Here is a 20,657-nt window from a genome sequence, read left to right on the forward strand (position 1 = left end):
TGTCCTGTCCCTGTCCCTCTGTCCCCCTCCGTGTCCCCTGTCTCTGTCCCCGTGTCCCCCCCCGTGTCCCCCTCCGTGTCCCCCGGCCGCTCCCGCGGGCGCCCCCCGGCGGTTGCCCCGCGCGCGGCAGGAGGCGGCTCTGCGCGGCCGCTCGGCGAATCTCGCGGGCTCCCGGCGGCGGGGCCGAGCCCCCCTTTGCTCCCCCTGTTCTTCCTCCTCCTCCTCCTCCTCCTCCTCCTCCTCCTGCTGCTGCTCCTCCTGCCGCCGCCGCTGCCGCTACCGGGCTCCGCTCCGCCTCGCCAGCCCCGAGCCGGGTGCCCCGGCCCTGCCGCTCCTCCCGCCTCCGCAGTCCCGGCCCGGCGGGCGGTGAGTCCTGTCCTGTCCCCCCGGGCACATCGGGGGTGTCGCGGGGTCGCCTCATCGGGGGAGGGCACGGTCAGGAGGGAAGGGGAGTCCGGGCAGCCCCGGCGTGCGGGCTGGGCATCTCACGGGGTGATGGGCATCGCCCCAGGAATGACGGGCACCGCTCCGCGGGTGAGGGTGGCCACGCTGGGGCATCTCCTGGGGTGGTGGGCAGCGCTTCCCGGCGACGGCATCGCTCCGCGGGCGATGGTGGCCGCGCTCGGGGCATCCTCCCCCGGTGGCGGCGGGTCACGCTTTAGGGCATCCCCCTCCGGGGGCTGTGACCGCGCTCGGGGCATCTCCCGCCGGGGATTAGGGACTGCGCTCCGGGCATCATCCCCACGGGCTCCAGGGGTCCTGCCCGGGCATTCCCTCCCGGGGGTTTGCTGTGCCGGGGCTGAGCTCAGTGTTCGTGCTTGGTGCATCGCCCCAGTGCCGGGGGACTTGTTCCGTCCCTGCACACGCACCCGCGTGATTCCCCCACCGGGAATCACAGCCCCTTTTCCACATCAGCGGGGCCGGGGGGTGTTCAGGTGTCCCAGGAGCAGCACCTGCTTCTGCAACCCTTCCAGAACATGCCTCGCACACAGCAACCCTCCGGCTGGGCAGCGCTGGCTGGTGATCGGGGTACAGCCTACGAAACCGTGGCTTTGGGTTCTGTCCTTGTCCCCCCTCCCCAGCCATGCTGGCTGTAGTAACACCTTGGAGCCCCTTCCTTCTCTTGGCTGTGAAATGCCCACAAACATCCCCGAGCGGGCGGTATCACTTAAAAAGCCCTGGATGTGTTGGGAGGAGGAGGCACCGCATCCCCGTGCCTTTTCACCTTTCCACCGCGGGATGAGGCACTTTGATACCGGCCGTGCTCCAGGGAATGCCCACCCTTAGCCATACCTGTTTGGGAGTTCATCCGTATGGAAAACACAGCCGCTTTCCTGCCTAACACCGGGGCTGTCTCGCAGAGACCATTTAGTCTGTCTAGACAAGTATGATGAAGAGCAAAGTGCCTGGAGCTGAGTGATTAGAGCTCGGCTATCTCTGCAGTGCTACGTTTGTTGTACAGCTCTGATAGATGCTGCTCCGTGCTTTTGGATCTCTGGTTAGCAAGTGCACAGCACGCAGACATGGATTGTGGAGGATTATTTCATGTCAGAGCCAGGGAAGGAGAACACAGCCAGCCCTTCATCACATGTGTGCATGGAAGAAGCAACACAGGCACTTGAACCAGACTAAAATGAACAGAGAAAACTCTGAAAATGGTGAATAAATGGGTGATGAGGGGGAGGAGGGGGAGAGGCACATACTGCCAGCTCACTTTCTGGAGGGTAGCACAGAGAAGTTCATGAATGTTTGGAGAGCCTCAAATGGCAGGCACTGAAAAATAGGGTAGTGCTTTGTACGAGCGTAGAATAAATAAAATCTGTAGAAAAGAAGGCTGAAACGAGGGATAATGTATGTCCTCAGGACGTATTAAAATGAAGCACAGCGTATTGAGAGAACAGGCTTTAACATAAAACAAAATCAAAGGCAAAGTGGATGTGTATGTGTTCTTAAATACTTAAGAACATTTAAATAAGAATATTTAAATAAGGACAAAAGGAAGCATCTGACTCCATCTTAGGTATTTAATGACCTTTACAAATCTTGTCTTTCACCTTGCAAACCTTTTTTGCATATTGTTGAGTTGTCCATCTACCTTGTCCAGCAGTCCAAGTCAATTAATGAGGCAGATTCCTGGGGGGACAAACTTGCAGCACCGAGTCTTGCAGCAGTAACACATCAATCACAGCTCCAATAGGACAGGCACATTCTCCTCCTGGAAAATGCAGGATCCTCCTGGTAAATGTGAATCCCTGAAGGTTTCCACAGCACCAGGAATGACTCTTCCCAAGACCATCTGTTTCTGAGCCACAGACATATTCTAGAGGCATTACACACAAATATTATTGGGATCTGGCAGGACGTGAGGCCAGAAGGCTTTATCTGAGTTTCTGGGCTGGAACACACAGAGATCTGACTCAGTGCTTTGTGGCCACTTAATGCCAAGTGGACAGAGGATGCCAGAGCTCCACGGGGGTGCAAGTAGAGGGCAGAGCAGGTCCAGAGTGGATTTTCTCTGTGAGAAGAGGGGATTGATTCTGAAAACTGCTGAGTATCTCAAAACCAGGTCTGAGCCTGGCCAAAGAGATTTGGTGTGACCCTAGGAGCTGAGCCTACTTGGCAGGCAAAGCCTGGGTTTGTGTGAGGGACTGTGTTGAGCTCCCTGAGGAAGGAGCTGGACCAGTGAGAATTTTATTTGGAGCAGAGCTTCTCAGTCAAGAAAAATCTCTTTCTATGTATGTAAACAAATAAATTGAGAAAATTGCTTTCAGGCTGTCATTGGTGTAATACTGAGAAGGAGAGGCTGATCCTGGAGCAGCAGTAGCAGACACCAAGTGCAAATCTCAGGGAAAGAGCTATTAAGTAACTGGAGCATGTGCTGTAATTAGTTATCACTCGTTATGTTTGCTCTGGACTTTTCATTTCTGTTGACTGACGATGAATTTCCTGCGGTATCACTGCTTGTTTACTGTACAGCACCTAACAAAGGTAATTAATCAGTGTTAAGAGACGCTGCTAATGTCCCTCTGACATACAAAGAGCTGGGTTAAGTCAGTTTGCCTCCAAATACTTCACAAGAGTTGAGAGGGGAAGGGATCTGTAGTGCCTATGGGAGAGTCAGAGCTAGAAATGACTTACAAATTGGCTTAGAAAATAAATAACTTTAGAATTACCAACTTAAAAAAAAAATACAATCTCTGCGATGTTAGGGTCAAATTCTATACAATACCAAATAACTCCATAATGCACTGAGTGCCCTTTCTGAACCTGTACATGGAATTTCTTCCCAGAAGACCATCCCTGTCTTGTCAGAATATCCCAAATAAACACACACTGTATGATATTGCCTTGGCCTTTGAGAACCACCCTGTTACTGTCAGCCCCAGGCATTTCTATCCAAGAAAGCAATGTCAATATATTAGAGAATAAATGACATATATATGAATTACAAACAGAATAATTCATAGGTAATTTTCAATTACAGAGAATAATTTATATGTGTCTGATTTGCAAAGAGAATTATTTATGAGTAACCTGAATTGCACATGAAGCACATTAACAGGTTACTGTGGGAAAGGGAGTGTACATACTGCTCAGGTGTCACATGCTGAGCCTGGATTTTGGGGTGTTCCTTGTGAAAACACTCACCATGAAAATAAAATCTGTCAGATTCCATAATGAACAGATTTGTGTAATGTGCCCAACGTGATCTGAAACCTCAGAGTGGTGCTGAAAGCCAGACTCAGGGAGTGTGTTGGAGCTCTTGACTTGTGGAGCACCAAAAGCAGAAAGGCAAAAACTGGAGTCCTACAACATAATCCTTGGAAACGGCTGCTGGCAGGAGCAGACAAGGAGCCAAGTGCCAAAACCTTTGGGTTCTTTGTGTCTCCTCTGCACTGTGTGCAGGTGATGACGAGTGATATGAAGTATGCAAATAACAGAAAAAAAAAGAGGAGGATTTCCCAGCAGGATGAGATTCCCAACAAGGTTCCTTCCCTGCCCCTGGATCCTGCAGGGATCCTGTCCATCCCACACACAGGGACATTGATTGCTCCTTCGTATCACGGAATCACTGAGGTTGGAAGAGACCTCCAAATCACCAGGTCCAACTTCATGGATCTCATGTGGTCCAACACAGTTGCTCCTGGTTTAGAAAAAATAACAATGTTAGCAAATGGCTGTGAGATGGAGCAACAAAATCTGTGTTGGGAACAATATGTTTTCGTAATGGTAAAGTAAAAAATGGCACAGGAGTGGATGTGAGGAGTGTCTCCACTTGCAGCAGATCTCTACATTATTATTTTGCTTAAAGCATTTTCTTAAGTGCAACTACAAATTACTGGCCTTTTAAACAAAAGCAGTTACTTTCTCCTCCCCAGGACTTGCTGGTCAGGTCCCACAGCTTGTCATTTAAAGGGGCCAAATCAGCTTCTTTAAAGGCAGGACATCTTCTGAAATACCTGAAGGGCAGAAGGATGCATTGGTGCTTCTACTTCTTCACCCCCACCTTGTCATCTTAAAAACTGAGTTGGGAAAGAAACTATCCAAGCCAAAGTGCCATTCCCTCCAGAGGGACTGCCTCAGGGAGTTACACCAGGCACCCTCAGCACAAAAGCTAAAAATTATAAAGCACTGTTGCTCTGCTTCAGTTAATGAAACACCACATCCATATATTAGACCAAGACAAATAACATCTACTATAGCTAATGTGGTAAAAGAACTTCTTTTTTCAACTAGTAAAGTTGTTCCATACAATTTTTCTGAGGCATTAATTTTCTCCAATGAAGTATTTTAGAAAAGCTTACTAAAGAGAAGTAATTGTCTCAGATTTGGAGAGTGTAATGGGTTGCTGCTGTTCTGTTGGAAGCAAAGCCAGATCTCCAGGAGAAGGAGGCAAATGTCATTCCAGACTGAATTCCTGCAAATGCATTCCTGTGCCCGAGCTTTTGAACCACTAAAGTGTTGTCATGGGCACCCTTGGGCGTGGGGAACATCACAAAACCCCCATGGTCACAGCTGGGAATGTCTGGAGCTGGGTGAATGTGCCCTTTTAGGAAGTCTAGGGAAACAATGTATATCCCATAGCTTTGGGCTCACACTATACTCCACCAGGGACCCTGGGGGGAACACTTACTACAAGACTGTGCACTCATTGTATTTGCTGTCACATACATCCACTCTTTGCTGCTTCCCATTTAGCTGAAAAAAATCCATTCATTTTCTAACCAGCTCCTCCTCCCCAGACCAACACTCCAGTGGTTGCCCAAAACATTAATGAAAGCAGCTCATGCTTCCAGAAACTTTGAAATTTAAATCCTTTAACATGATTGGTCTCAATCTGGACTAAGTGCAAAGTCTCTTTCTTGACTTGCACTAGGCAGGCAGCAGCCCATAGCATCACATCCTCAGGCAGTTGAATATTGCTGAGACTTCCCCAGTGGAAGTTCTGCAATCACCAGGAAAAGGATGCTTGTATTTCAAGGTTGTGCATAACAAGCGAAATCTTGTCCATTAGGAAAATGCCACTCTTCACCCTAATCCAAGGCAAAACTCCTGATGACCTGCTGGGGTCAAACTCTCACTTTGTGTTCCCAAATCTAGAAGCAAGTCAGAAGTGTAGAAATTTGGGTCACCAAGTGCAGAGAAACCTCACACAAACTCTTGTTCCTCCCTGTAAAAACCAGCTGGAGAAATCTGGACAATTTTAGGCAGTAAGAAGAGCTGAGAAAGTATCACAAATTTTTTTTTTTAAATTTTCACTGGATTAGGGCCCTTGTACCACTTCAGATCCCCCCGTGCCACCTGTTGTCAGCCTTTAATGTGAGTGAAATACAAAGCTAGCAAAAGTGAAAGAAAACTGCTTATCCACTCCCTCTCCAAGCTACACACCCTTGGAGACAAAAAGATCACAAAAAATGAGCCCTTTTAAGGACTACCAATACATACACAGCTCTTCCCAAGGGTTAGATGAGAAGGAATGCAATGTTAATTTTAATGAGCTGCCACTTTCCTCTTACAGCCCAAACCACCTCTGCATAACTGAGAGGCTTTGGCTCATGTTGGTACTACTTTTTTTAAATATTGAATTTTATTAATCATATCGCTGTCCTCAGGGGCCACTGAATGCCACTTACCTGGCAGAACTAGGCTGCAGACCTACTTAAATTATAGACTTAACCAGTTCCTCCTTAAAATATTTAATTTCTTTTTTCTTTTTTTTTCTGTGATTGAATGCTGCTGCTAGACCAGTGATGGTCAGCAGCTGATGCATTTAGTGGCCACTCAGAAAGCTTTTCTGGCTCCTTTTAAGTTACTATTAACTTGCCTAGAAGAAGGTAACACTTATTCCTAGAAACCTTGGGGTTTTGTGCATATATCCCCTGAATTTCTCATTCTGCTGTGAACAGGTGGAGCACTTACCTGTGGTAGGCAAAAAGCCCAAAGCACTGCTCCTAAATGCTCCAATTCTGCTTGGCATGGTCTCCTTACCTAAAGGAAAAATCCAGACATGAATTAGTCATGGGGGCTGTGCTTTTTTTCCTCCCCAAGGTGTTCACTTGGAGAGATGGCACCTCCCCAAGTGCATAAACTGCAGTGGGTGCAGGAATTAGTGCTAGGAATAGGAATAGGAATTCTGCAGCTTTGGGGAACACTGGTCTTAGAAAGGATCCTGGAGAGGATATTTCCAGGATGCTCCAAATTTGTGCTGCAGGCTTTCATTTGCTCTTTATTTACCAGTTGACATCATCCCCAGCATTGCTGATGCTAACACAGTGTGACATGAAGTTGTTCATGAAGGGACATGATGGCAATGGGCCCAAGCGTGTCCTGCTAGAGAGGCACCACCAGCCTTGCACAGCAAGTCCCACCTTGGCTGGGCAAACCTGCCCAAATCCTGCAGCCTGACAGCAGCACTGGGAGCCAGCAGATACCCTGGGATAATAGCTAGGATTAAAGTGTTAGGGGAAATTGTCACCAGAGAACAGCTGCTTTCACTGGTGTCAGGTAAGGCAGAAGTTTAGGTTTCTGATCAACAGACAAAGACCAATATCAAACTCTTTGTTCTTGACCTGGACCTGTTCCAAGGAGTGTGGTTTGTCCCAAGCAAGGAGAGGCACCATTTCTATATCCTACAAGGTCCAGTGCAACCAGTTGTGCAACACTCAGAGGTATTTCCCATCTTACTGGGGCTTCAGGATAGAGTGACTAAAAACCCCCAAATCAGTCAAGTCATCTGGTTTACTCTGGACACCCAGCACCATTTTAGGGCTGTGCATTCTTGAGCCAGTCCCTCAATCCCTGAGCCAGTGACACCACAGGGACATGGAAAACCCATAACAGCCACTCCCACAGGAAGCGTAGGGCCTGGAGCGCAGCGTGCAGTGTTTACAGAATCCCACCACATCCTACAGCCGGGATATTGGCACACCACTGCAAGCGCCAAGCGTGAGGAGCTTTCCTGTCCCTGCTGAGGCCGGGCACCGATGGCCATGTCCCCCAGGCATGAAGAGCTTTCCTGTCTCTGCTGAGGTCGGGCACTGATGGCCGTGTCCTCCATGTGTGAGGAGCTTTCCTGTCCATGCTGAGGCCGGACACCAATGGCCATGTCCTCCTTGTGTGAGGAGCTTTCCTGTCCATGGCGAGGCTGGGTGCTGATGGCTATGTCCCCCAGGTGTGAGAAGGTTTCCTGTCCCTGGTGAGGCCAGGCACTCATAGCCATGTCCCCCAGACATGAGGAGCTTTCCTGTCCCTGGCGAGGCCAGGCACTCATAGCCGTGTCCCCCAGGCATGAGGAGCTTTCCTGTCCCTGCTGAGGCCGGGCACTGATGGCCGTGTCCCCCAGGTGTGAGGAGCTTCCCTGTCCCTGGCGAGGCCAGGCTCTGATAGGGGTGTCCCCCAGACATGAGGAGCTTTCCTGTCCCTGGTGAGGTCAGGCACTCATAGCCATGTCCCCCAGGCATGATGAGCTTTCCTGTCTCTGGCGAGGCCGGGCGCTGATGGCCGTGTCCCCTCCCGCAGGCCGTGCCCCGCCGTGCCCCGCCATGCTGCAGTGCAAACACGCGCAGGAGTTCAGCTTCGGGCCCCGTGCTCTGAAGGACGCGCTCATCTCCACCGACCCCGCGCTGCAGGAGCTCTACGCCAAGGCCTTCTCCAGGGCGGAGAAGCTGTTCCTGTCCGAGGCCTACAACCCCCAGCGCACGCTGTTCTGCACGCTGCTCATCCGCACAGCCTTCGACTGGCTGCTCAGCCACCCCGATGCCCCCGAGGACTTTGAGACCTTCTACCACGCCATGCTGAGGAGGAAGCAGAACTTCTGTCGAAAGCACATTTACCTGCAGCCTATAGGTAATGGGGGGATCTTCGCTGGGCTGCCTGGACAGACACAGGAGGGCGGTGGGTGGTGTTGAGGGCTGCTAACACCTTCCTCTAAGGACTCATCTGCAAATGCAATGGCCATAGCAAAGACAAGTGTAACAAGCAATGCCCCCAGTACAGAGTCTAATCTGTGGTGGTAGACCTGCCATATAAATGGTATGTGTGCCCCTGGGTGAGGCTTGCTATGAATTTATGCATATATGCATATCAAAGTATGAAACAATGCTGGAAAAACCAGCATTTCTGGAGGTCTATCTCTGATGCTTCATTAAACACAGCCACTCATTCCCACGTTAATCATTCTGCACAACTTAAACAGGAGACAACCTTCCAGCACATCTGCTCTGCTAATGAGAGCGTACTAATGCCTTGAGCAACCTCTCAGAAAGAGCTCCCTCTTCTCCTCTATATCCATAACCATCCAGAGGTGTCCACCACATCTGGAGTAAACAATGAACTCCAGAATGAAGCAGCCTGCCCAGTGCCACAAATCCCCGTCAGACCCTAATGTTCACCCTGGCTGTGAGGGGCTGACAGAGAGCTTCTCTCCTCAGATTTAATCGAAGGCCCCGCTGGGCTCTCGCTGCTGGATTCCCTCCAGAGCTGTGTGGAGTCTTTCTTCCTGGGCCTGCGTGTGAAGTGCCTTCCCTCCATCCCAGTCTCCTCCATCCACTGCTGCTTCCGCCACAGCGGGGACTCGGACAGGGTGCAGCTCCACGCAGGTGAGGACGGACCTGGCAGCAGGGAGCCCACAAAGCCACCAGCCTGGCACACAGGCACGAGTTCTCCCTTAGGAAATGCCTGACACAGCCCTTCATTGCCTGAGCTGGGAGGGGATGAGGAAGGGAGTGAAAAGGCAGAAATCCTGTTCCCATGGAAAGCCCAGAGCTTTGAGGCTGGAAACAGGAATAAAAAACAAAGTGACTTTCATCATATTTTCCTCTGCTGTTTGTATTTTTCAGTGCTGTTATGTTTAGGTCCAGCTCTGCACAGCCATCGGATCAGCTCTGCGGGAAGGCTCTGTAGATTTGGTGCAGTCTGAGTTCTCCCATCCCCTGTCCAGAGCCAAAGTAAATTATTGGCCTGGGTGGTGCAGGGGAGGAACTCGCAGGCCTTTCATGATAGGAAATTTGGGTTCAAGTGTCACACAGTTCCCCAGAGGACTGGGTTTGCCAGCTGCCAAACTTGCACTGCACAAACATCCACCTGGAATGAGATGTTTGCAGGTACCATGGGCAGCACATGCTCAGCACAGACACAGGACTGCAGCCCTGGGGCTGTTCCAGCTCAGTTCTGAGCTGCCTGTAGGGAAATTCTGCTCCCAGGTGCTCATTTCCATGGGTTAGTACTGAATTCATCAGGATCTCTGCTTTGTTTTGACTCTGTGCCCAGCACCACTTCCAAAGTCAAGTCTTCTCTGATTTGAAAGATGGGCTACACAGTCATGGTTCTCCACCTGAGATGATGAATCCAGCAGCTCTGACTGCCTGTCGGCTTGGATTACATCCTCCTCTCCACCAGCAGCAGAAATTCTGGCTCTGTGTCTTCCAGGGATTCTTCATTTAAATGAACATCTCTCTTGCATTTGTGCAGATGGGATCCTGAATTTCCTGAAGAACAACAAGCCCATGGATGCCCTGTGTGTCCTTGGACTTACCCTGCTGGACCTTTATCCATGTGAGACCTGGAGCTTCACATTCAGCAAATTCCTGCCAGGACAAGGTGGGTTGGTGTCCCATGGTGATCTAGTAGAGTGTATGAATAAAGCAGTACTGTACCAAAAAGCCCTTCCCTGTGAGACTGGAATAGCCAAATCTTATCCTTAACATGCTATTCCCTAGTAAGAGGAACTTTTCCTCAGTGTGAAGTTAGGGGGATCAAGGCTCTTGATCCAGACAGAGGCAACTGATACAAACCTTTTGGGGAGTGGATGTCCTCACAGCCTGTGTGCCCAGCTGGACTCTGCTCCCACAGCTGCATTTTCATGCTGCCTAAGTTGACAGACAGTTGTAAAAGAGCAGATACCTGACTTGTACTCCCCTCTCTTCACAGAAGTGGGAGTCTGCAGCTTTGCCAGGTTTTCTGGGGATTTCCCCCAGGCTGGCTGTAGCAGCTTGAACCCACCCACGCAGAAGGAAGAGCTGTGTGAAGTCAGCAAGGAGGGCAGAGACCGGGCCTTGCAGTTCAGTGCCCAGGAGATGGTCCAGTGCTGTAAGGTAGGACCAGAAACCTCCTGCACCCCGTGTTTCTTCCTGGGTAGGGTTAAATATTTCAGGCCAGGGTATCATCCATGCCTCAGCCCAGTGAAGCAGCCATGAGACTGCTCCCAGAAGCACAGGCAGTCACAGCTAAACCCACAATGAATTCAGACATAAAGAGCTTGCATTTTAGTGCACTGCATGGACAACTCCTACTCCCCTCACCACTGGAGCAAATGACAACATCAGTTATGGGGAGGCTACAGGACTTGTCTCAGAATCACAGAATGGTTTGGTTTGGAAGGGACCTTAGAGACCATCTTGTCCCAAACCCCTACCATGGGCAGAGACACCTTCCACTAAACCAGGCTGTGTCATGGAGCAGGACTGAAGCAACCCTGCCCAGCTCCCAGACTTGTGCTTGGGTAATCCTGAGGGGAGGGGTCCCTGTGCCAGACCTGTTACATGGATGGAGGAGAACACCTCACCCAAGTCATCTATTTAAATGCAGATGCTCTTAAACTCCCCTCACCTCCAACACATCCTCTTCATGAGTGCTGTCCTCCCTCATCCCAACATCTGCCATATTCCAGCTCTGCTTCCAGCGTTCTTCCCAAAGCTGGCCCACACAGAGCAGTCACACCAGCACCTTCAAAGCCACTTCCCTTTGCTCCCCTGGTATTTGCTCAGGATTTTCTAGTTTGAGGTCTCTTCCTGTAATAATTTTAAATGCTATTAAGTGGCAATGGGAGGAGGAGAGGAATCCTCCATCCTCAGCCTTTCCACAGTTGCCAGTTCCCAAGGCAGTCATGCTTGGCCAGCTGACTCCAGCTCAGTTTTCTGCTTTGGCACAAACGTTAATGGAGTCTGTTCTGGAAGGACTCAAATCTGTTATTGCCAACAACTTCTTGCACATTTTTCACATAGGCTGTGTTGCTCTTTTCAGGCCCCAGTGGGACTGCTTTTCCTATTAAAAAAAACCCCAAAACAACAAAAACCACCACATTGTCCTTGGGGAAGAGCAGCAGCAGCACTGCCCCACAGCTTTACCTACAGGGCTCCCCACATTTGCCTTATCCACACCCACCCCTCCTTCTCCACTATACAAAATGGAGCTGGGAAGAGGCAGCCAGGTTCTCCTATCACCTTGGAAAAGCCTGGGCTGGAGGAGAACCATTGCTGAGCAAGGGCTGCTCAGACTACCAGGGAGCAGGGAAGGTGGAACAGCAGAGGAGGAAGAGGAGGAGGCAGCAGAAACAGGAATGACCATGCACTGCTGTGATCTTTGCTTCCCTGAAAGGTGACCTGCCACGAGATCTGCCACCTGATGGGGCTGGGGACGTGCCGCTGGCTGCAGTGCATCATGCAGGGCGCCCTGAGCCTGGACGAGGCGCTGCTGCGGCCCCTGGAGCCCTGCCCCATCTGCCTGCGGAAGCTGCAGCACGTCGTGGGCTTCAAACTCATCGAGCGCTACAGGGTGAGCCCCAGTCCCCCTGAGCCCCCTGGAGCAGGGGCAGGGCAGGGCCAGGGGGCTCAGCCCAGCCCAAACCCAGCACTGAAGGTGCTGCAGCAGCGTGGTGAAGGCAGGAGCTCTCAGGAGATCTCAGTGCAAGGTGCTGAGGCAGCAGCTCACACCTGATCATGGAGGTGTTCTACACATGCTCTCTGACCAGCAAAGCACTTTGCACAAGCTCCAGAGCTTTTGGGTCTTCCTGAGGGACACTGCCACAGTCCAACCACACTTACCTACTCCCAAAAATGAGGTGGGGAGGGCAGGCAGATTGCAAGCAGGAGCAGCAGTGAGTTCAGGGATTCCCACAGCTACGTCCTTTCTTGTGCCACCCTGGATTTTTGCCTCTCTGGGGCTGCTGGGAACAGGGAGGAAACATTATGTGTGTACTTCGCTGCAATTCCTCTGTTTAAACTTATGAGAAAACATCCCAAATTATTACCCTCAATACATGGAGGGTCCCAGACTCATCTTTTGTCTCTTCTCTCCCACCCATACCACTGCTAAATACCACATTTACATACATCAGGAACAGTGCTAATACACCCTTAACTCTTGAAAGGATTTTCTACCTCTGCTGTCTAAAAAGCAGGTTTCAGTAGCCAAATGGTTGTTGGAATAGAAATAATGTCCCCATTCTCCCTCAGCACCCATCTTCTCCCTGGTTGTGATTCCTGTCTGACACACATCATGTTCAGAGGCAGGATTTTCCACGGCTGCCTATTTTAAAGTCTGTGGGTTGTATTTGTAACAAGATACGAGCAGAATGAGAAAGGAGATGCCTCTGGTTTCATTCAGCATGGAATCAGATACACAGAAGCATGGCAAAGACTGTGGTGAAACACACACTTTTTTGTGATTTTCCTACTTATCTGTGGTGCTGCCAGACCCTTCCCCAACTCTGTGGCTGTTTGGTCCCTACTTCTGTCTGAGAAGTGTCTAAATTGCCCAGACCACCAGAGGATTCTGCTTAAATAAAGCAGATAAATGCTGCTTTATTTGAACACCCAGCCTGTCAGCATCCAGCCAATGCTTTCTAGAAGAGAACGGCCATCTGCATTAATCTTTTCTAGAAATATTTTTGCCTTTACACCTGCAGCAAATACTGTAATTGTCTCAGCATCCTCTGGTGACAGGGAACACAAACCCAAAGGAATGATGCACTTGCCAAATGTCACATCTGCTTCCTTAAGAAGGCAAAGCTCAACTAGATACAGTACAAGATGGTGTAAGAGAGCTGTGATAATCTCTGTAAAAGGCTTTGCCATAATGTTGAGAGGAGACATAAATGCCAGAGATTAATTAAATAGTTAAGGAACAGGACAGAAGAGAGCAGAAAGCATTTTGAGACAATAAAAGAGAGCAAAGTTAATTTGCTAAGTGTAAGTCTGAAGTCACATTTCCTCTTGGAAACTATCACAGATCCCCACCTGCCACAAAACAGCTTCAGACACTCCTAATAACCACAGGAAATGCCAGAACCAAGCTGTGCCTTGGCAGCAGCAGGCAACTCTGCTCAGATCTGCAACTGAGACATGGTTTGGGGCAGAGGAGCATGCAGGGCAGGAAACCAGTCCTCATGCAGCAGCAAGAGCCCCTCAACATACTTATCTGAGTTGTACTCAGAACCACACTCCATTTTTTATTCCAGCTGCTTATTCCAGCATGAGTCATCTTGAAAACTGAGAGCAAGCAAATTGTCCCGGTGTTTCCCCAGCACAATCAACATTTCCACCTGCTGCTGGTGCAGCATCCCAGGCTGTCCTCACATGGTGGCTGGATGAATTTGCAGTGGCCACACACACACAGACAGGTCTTAGTGGCATCCTTGGGGTGGACATCCACTTCAGCTGCTCTTGCCTGCAAGGTAAACAAAACCCACACAGAGCTCATCCCTTCCTGGTTAAACAGCATAACATAAGAGGCTGCAGCCCTTCAAACCCACCCAAAATTCAAATGAATAAGCCACCCAAAGGATGACGGAGATTGATGAGATTCTGGGAATTCAGGCAGTGATCCTGAGTCGATTATCCCCCTTTTTTTTGCCTTGAACAACCCAAACGTACTGTTGAAAAATCCACATCCCACAGCCTTTTTTCTTCCTGGGAATTGGGCTAAGTAGCAGTTGGGATTCCTTCCCAGAATCACTATTCTTGGGAATTTAGAGCCATTACAAAATTATGGGCTGCTTGCAGCTTTCCAGAGTTTTGCTGTCCCCTTCACTAGTCCAGCTCCCACTGCCTTTGTTGGATAAACCCAGAGGGAGGGAAGGGCCACTGGAGGTAGGACCAGGCAGGAGAAAAGTTGTCCCTTTACAATTTTTCTTGGCCCAGAGGGAGGGGGCAGGGTGGATTAGCTAAACTGAAAGAGTCCATTTTATTCCTGTACAGAATTCTTCCCTGAGGCTCCATGCTCAGACTGAAATGAGAAGCAGGGCCGATTTCTCCCACCCACTCAATTTGAGCTCTTTATCCTTTCTGTCACTTGCCTGAAGAGACAGCAATAGAGGAGGAAAGGAGGAGGGAGCAGTGGGGGGCTGTAAGAGAAGGGAGCTCCACAGGGCTGGGAATCTTCTGCCTGCTCCTCAAACACTGCAGCTCCCCCTGAGCTGAGCAGGGACAGCTCCAGCTGCGTGCCTGGCACACCATGGGGACAGCCCAGGCTAATTCTGTCACTGCTGAGCAACTGAGGGATGTGCAGATGGACCACTGGGAGTTACAGAAAGTAAAGGGGAAGAAATAGGCCACAGGAGTGTGAAAAACTGAACAACAAACACAAAAACCCCTCAATACTGGAAACAAGGCAGATGAGATCACCTTTTACCCAGGGATGACTGGAGTACTGTGGTTCATTCCCTAAAGCATAAGGAACAAATGTGCCAGGAGCAACCTGTTATATGCCTCATTGTGGCATTTAATATTAAAAAAGGAAATTGTCTCAGACATTTTCCTTTCATTAGTTCTTTCCTAGAGCCAGCCTTCCCACTTGTTCCTTGCAGCTCAGGAGGGGAAGAGCTATTCTTGGGAATAAAACACACATTACCACAGGCATTAACAACATGATGAAACACAATTCTTCACCACTATCTGAGGAGCTTTTATAATGACAGTTTCCTCTGGAGAGGCGTTGGTTTGCCTCTTCTGGAGATCACATTCACACAGCAGGGAGTGATCTGGTACAGTTTTCTCCTACCCCCTTCAATAACAGAGCAGATAAAGTCCACATCTGACTGGAGGCAGCTCTGCCACAGTCCAAGAAAATGAGACAAGAGAAAGCTCTTGCTTTGTAGGGTCACCAGGAGCTGTCTGAACCCATTTTCTGGCAGAGAGGACTGTGGCAGCTGCAGCTGAGCCACCCAAGAGAAATAGGTTTACCTGGGAAACACGGGGGAATGTGTACCTGGCATCTCATCCTCCACAACGAAACCTTTCTCCTCTCACCACAGAAGCTCTATGCTTGGACACAGACCGTGCTGTCCACGTGGCCAAGGCAGGAGTCAGCAGAGCTGTCTGCCTCCGAGGACATCCTCCCGTTCAGCTCTGACTCCGGGATGTGCTGTGAGAACGACTCCGAGGCCGTGACCTCCCTGTCCGAGCCGCTGACCCCCGACACCTGCAGCCAGGGCCTGTCCATCGGGCCGGAGCTGGAGCAGGACGAGCAGCCCAGCTCAGGGCCCGAGGGGCAGGGCCAGCCCCGGCTCCCGGGGCATGCCAAGGCCACGGACACCATCAAGGATTACGAGCTGTGGCTGGAGATGTGCATTGCTGCCCTGGAGAGGAACGTCTCCGAGGAGGAACTGGCTCAAGTGGACAAGACTGTGGATGCCCTGGCTAAGTGGGAAATGTTTACAGGCCAGCTGCCTGCTATGAGGAAGGACCTGCCCTTTGCTAGGGACAGCACTGGGCTACGCAAAGTCCTTGGAGACAAATTTTCCTCCTTGCGGAGGAAGTTGAGTTCCAGAAAATTGTCCAAAGGGGAATCATCCCCTCATCGCTGGCGGTGGGAGGACAACTAGGCTGGGGCTGCCTTGGGCCAGCCTTCCTCATCCCAAGCTGTTGCTGTCTCAGAGAAACAGCAACTCCCACAGGAATAAAAGGTGTTTTGTTTTCTGAGATTGCTAACACAGTTTTGATGTGATTAGTTCTTCTCTACAGGTTTGTCCTGTGTTGGTCTAAATGACACCACCAGTCCACACCCACCTCAAATCTCATGTAGGTGTTTTCATTTTCTTGGTCTGAAGTTGGCCAGGAAGAGGTCAGCCAGGTCCCCACTGAAATCTGAACACGCTCACACAGGAGCTTGGGCCATCTGAACAAACAGATGCAAATTAAACCAGGGCAGCTCCCACTCACAGAGAGCTCTTCTCTGCTTAGCACGCCAGTCCCAGGCAGAGATGAGGTTTCTCCCTCTCCTCTCCCCGTCACAAGCACTCGGAGTTCACTGCCCCACCAGCTGGAGGTTGTGCTGAGCACAGGAGCACAATCCAGGCTGATGGACTCTCATTATGAGCTGGGGGAGACGGAGGAGATGGGCACAGAGTAAAGCAGAAGGATCCCCGGCAGCCCGGCTGCCCCAAAGCGCAGCAGTAACCCGACAATTGTCTCTTGGCAGACTCTCCAAGATCTCCTGAGATGCCTCAGCTCAAACAACACCAGGCTTGGAGCATGAGCTTGAACTACCCACATCCTCTGCAGATTGGCATAGGAGAGGAAACCTCTGGAAACATTCACAGACTCATTGATTATTAACGTGAAAGGGGGAACCACATGTGTGTTCCTCTTTCTGCCTTGGGAAGTTGCCACCCTGGCCCTTCCCTCTTCCCACTGAGCAGGGCCGGGTGCTGTGCTGGCACCGAGAGCAGAGCCTCCCCTCCCCTCCCAAGGCCAGGGCACGCTGCTCCTCTGTTCCTCCTGGCTATTTATAGCCAGAGCTCAGGAGGCTGATGGGTGCCAGGGGAAGGCTGACCCCTCTCCATCCCCTGCTCCCCGAGCACCGATAACGCTCCCGCAGCTCACGGCAACGTGGCTGAGCTCCCAATTTCTCCTGTCTAAAAATACCAGCAGGTAGGATCAGATTCAGTGCAGCTGGGAGAAAGGAGAGGATGTTTCTCTCCGAGGACACAGCAGCTTTGGCTTTCCGGAGCACTTGCCCTGTGCACTTCGAGGCCTCCACCCCATCACTGCGATTCCAGCAGGAAGCAAGAGCGTAACTGGAAGACACTGGAAAAACGCCGGAGATTTACACACGCAGGTGAGCAGCAAAGATGGTTTTGCAGTAAATTCAGCTGGATTCCGGAAACACAAGCGTTTCCCATCCGCATGATTCATAGCGGGACAGAAAGGGAGTTTGGCTGCGGGGCTGATGACGGCAATTCCTGGAAACATTTTTCCAGGAGCAGCGGGAGCAGCGGAGCCGCTGCTGCCGCCCTCTCCCGGCAGCCACAGAGGTGACGGGTTCTCATCCAAGCCATTCTTCCCAGCAGCAGAAACTTCCGAACAAACCCTGCTTGAATGACAAATCCCACTTCTGCCGCCGAACTCGCTCAGTTGTTGCCTGAACACATTTACTATTTTAAGCAAGGGATTACTCTCTGTGCAGCCTTGTTTGCTCTTCCTTGATTCTGTACTGAGTTATTAGGCTGAACTTTAGAAACTTTCCAGGAAGAGGCTCAGGATGAGAATCCTGCCTTCAGGAACAGAGGCAGCTTTCCATCAGAAAATTCCACAGACAGCAGAGGGGGTGGCACAGGAGGGCTGGCAGAAGTCACAGGTGGAGACTCCTTGTGACACTTGGTGGGCATTAGTGCTGCTGTGAGAGCAGGAATTTCTGCTGAGAGCTCTTGTGACTGCAAACGGGTATTCTTGACACCATCACTGCCAGCACCACCACTTACCTGCTCAGCTGGTCCACAAGTGCCCCAGGTAAGGCATAAATGAGATGGCAACTCAGAGCTTCACCTGGGCAGCTCAGCAGTGCCCACAGGCAAGAGGCAGCTTTGCAGTGAGAGGCAGAAAGTGGCTGAAAACACTTGGAAGTCCTTCAGCATCTGAAGGACAGTGTCCCTGCAATATTCCACTGCAGGGTTTGGTCATGTCAAGACATTCCTGTGGAGGGGCTCCTCTCCACAGCAGCAAAGATGTGCAGTGCTGCAGCAGCACGTTAAGCACAGGCTCTGTGAGCAGCACTTTGCCCCAGCCCACACCAGTGACAGGACTGGAGGCAGCCTGGGTGACAGAGGAGCAAAAGCACTGGGCAAGGTTACACTGAAAATAAAGGTTATAGGCAGAACTAAAGCACAAAGGCACAGTTCCTACTCCTCTCTCCATGTACCAGAGTTGCAGGGGGGCAGAAAACAGCTGGCACAGGAATAAGTAGTAGGCCAAACTGAAGGAAAGCCCCTAAATAAGATTTCCTGCATGTTAAGCAGCAGATTCCTGGGGAGATCCTTCTGCTTGGAAAGGTCTGGGAACATAACTTGCAGCTAATAAGCTGCTGAGTAAGCCGTGAAACAGAAACCCAGATGAGATAATTAGGAGTCACTTTAAAAGGTCAGGCTGTGGATCAACCATCAGCAAGAAGGAGTAGGGTGCTCTGTATAGAAATCCAACACGCAGAAGTCACTTGCAATGCAGCAGCCAAGACTGGGGCTGGTTACAGAAGGTCCAGAACAGTTCCTCTGTGTGACAGGCAGTGGGCAGGAGAGCTGGGTGCTGCCTGTGCAGCACCTCAGCCACAGCCTTTGGCAGAAGAGAGGCAGGGGAAGGAGCGGGGCACTCAGATGGGAAGGGACAGCAGGTCCCAGAGGGACACAGTGCCAGCAGCCTGCCCCAGCTGCCTGGGCATGGCCCAGGGCTCTGGCTGGCAGCCCTGGAAGGCACTGCTTGTGTTCCTCTGGCTCATGGTGACAGGCAGACCATGAATCCTGCACCTGACCCACCTTCAGCAGATCCCCCAGCAGAACCAGCACCTCCTTCCTGCAGCTGCTGCTGATTTCCATGTAACAACCCCTAAAGCTCAACACATATCATGCTGGCTCAGAACGTCTCCCAAACCACACCATCCTGTGGCTACCTGCAGCACCAAAGCAGCTCAGTCACATCCTTTCTGCCCCAAGCTCAAATACACTTGTTTTGAAGCAACTTCTAAAGTCTAATCCTGAACACAGTAAAAACCAGTCTTTAAATAGCTTTACGAGCTCATAAAGACAAATATCTTCTCCCAAGAATAAACAGGCAGAACATTCCACTCCTACTCTGAAAACAAGGACTTGCTGTAGCTGAAGGGAGAGTGGAGACAAAGCCACTGTCCAGAGGGAAAAAAACCCAACACAACAAAAAAATTCCAGCTCTTTACTAGTTAGGGGTTCAATTGCCTCCTACAGCTTCTAAGGGTAGGAGAGGAAAAAGCAGCACCTTCTACAACTTTTCATTAGCATGATCCAGCACTTTGTGATTTAACAGTGGCTGTGACCACCTCTCTCCCCTAAAAATGGTATTCTCACTGAAACCTGCTTCTGCTGTGCAAAACTGAGGCTTTAGGGAAAACTACTTTTGGTAAAAATCCCTGAGCACTCATCCTAATTAACTCTTCCTGCCTTAACACCACACAGCTTCACAAGATGCCAGTCAGTCCTGGGAAGATTGGCAAGAAATTTGGGATTAGTAACTGAGTAAACTTCCTCCCAGGTCTGTTAGAATAATGAGATACCAGGCTGGAGCTAGAAACCACAAGGATTTATTTGATTTCTCTCCTCAAAGAGTTCTAACGAACACTTTAATATTACTATAACCACCCCAAACCTTACACCTTGTACACTTGAGCAAAACTACAAGCTATACTTTGCATTTTAGAGCAGCCTCTCCCTGGGGAAACAGACATGTTCTCCCTTTTATCTTCAGCGTTGGATTACTGAAATTGCAGAAGAGATACTCTGCTTCTGAACAGGGTGTTGTGCTGCTCCTGGGAAGGTAATTCCAAGATAAAATATGGACTTTAGGCTCTCCCTGGGGCACAAGCACTCACTGGCACTGAACAGACAAACCCACCTGCAGAAGCAACTGCTGCAGCTCTGCTCTTCTGGAGCAACATCTGCACAGCTGAGCCAGGAAAGGGGCATCTCACAGCAACACCTGGGCCCCAAAAGAGCTCCACAGAGCTCACCAAAGAGATCCCCTGGAGCTGCTGCTGAGAGCTTGTCAGGTTACAGTCATCACACCTGGGCACCTTCTGCTATATCATACTGAATTTATAATTGCTGGCATACTGAATTTACAAACACTGGCAATACATCTCACCTGAAAGTGCCCAGCAGCTCCAGGGACAGAGTCAGCCATTCCCAAAGACCTGATGCTGCATTTCCAGTTGTTTGTAGGAAGGACCAAAAATGCTCCATGAAGTGTTTCAAGTTGTGCACTGGCAGTGGAATTGACTCAACACTAATAGTTTACACAAGAAACAATTAAGACTTGCCACAAAAATGTGCCAGATGTGACCTTTGGAAGTGAAGGAATGTGAGGTAAGGTTAATGGCATTCTCAAGGACTGGAGCCCAAGCCCTGGCAGCACAGGATGGCA

The 20,657-nt window shown here is 50.4% G+C and overlaps 1 protein-coding gene and 1 long non-coding RNA gene across 2 annotated transcripts; one reads left to right on the forward strand and one right to left on the reverse strand.

Moving 5' to 3' along the window:
- The first annotated feature begins 159 nt into the window (after positions 1-159).
- AMZ1 (archaelysin family metallopeptidase 1) lies at positions 160-16,205 on the forward strand. The gene is made up of 7 exons (XM_041719058.2): positions 160-366; positions 8,020-8,346; positions 8,931-9,098; positions 9,970-10,098; positions 10,429-10,592; positions 11,875-12,051; positions 15,530-16,205. The coding sequence occupies exons 2-7, from the start codon at positions 8,043-8,045 to the stop codon at positions 16,097-16,099; spliced, it is 1,512 nt and encodes a 503-aa protein (XP_041574992.2). The 5' UTR covers positions 160-366; positions 8,020-8,042; the 3' UTR covers positions 16,100-16,205.
- LOC115497176 (uncharacterized) lies at positions 2,011-7,773 on the reverse strand. Its single transcript, XR_003962755.4, has 2 exons — positions 6,421-7,773; positions 2,011-4,144 (listed from the first exon to the last, which is right to left on the reverse strand). It is a non-coding gene; the product is annotated as an uncharacterized lncRNA (long non-coding RNA).
- Positions 16,206-20,657: the final 4,452 nt, after the last annotated feature.

This window comes from Taeniopygia guttata, chromosome 14 (assembly GCF_048771995.1).
Source record: "Taeniopygia guttata chromosome 14, bTaeGut7.mat, whole genome shotgun sequence".
Lineage (NCBI taxonomy): Eukaryota > Metazoa > Chordata > Aves > Passeriformes > Estrildidae > Taeniopygia > Taeniopygia guttata.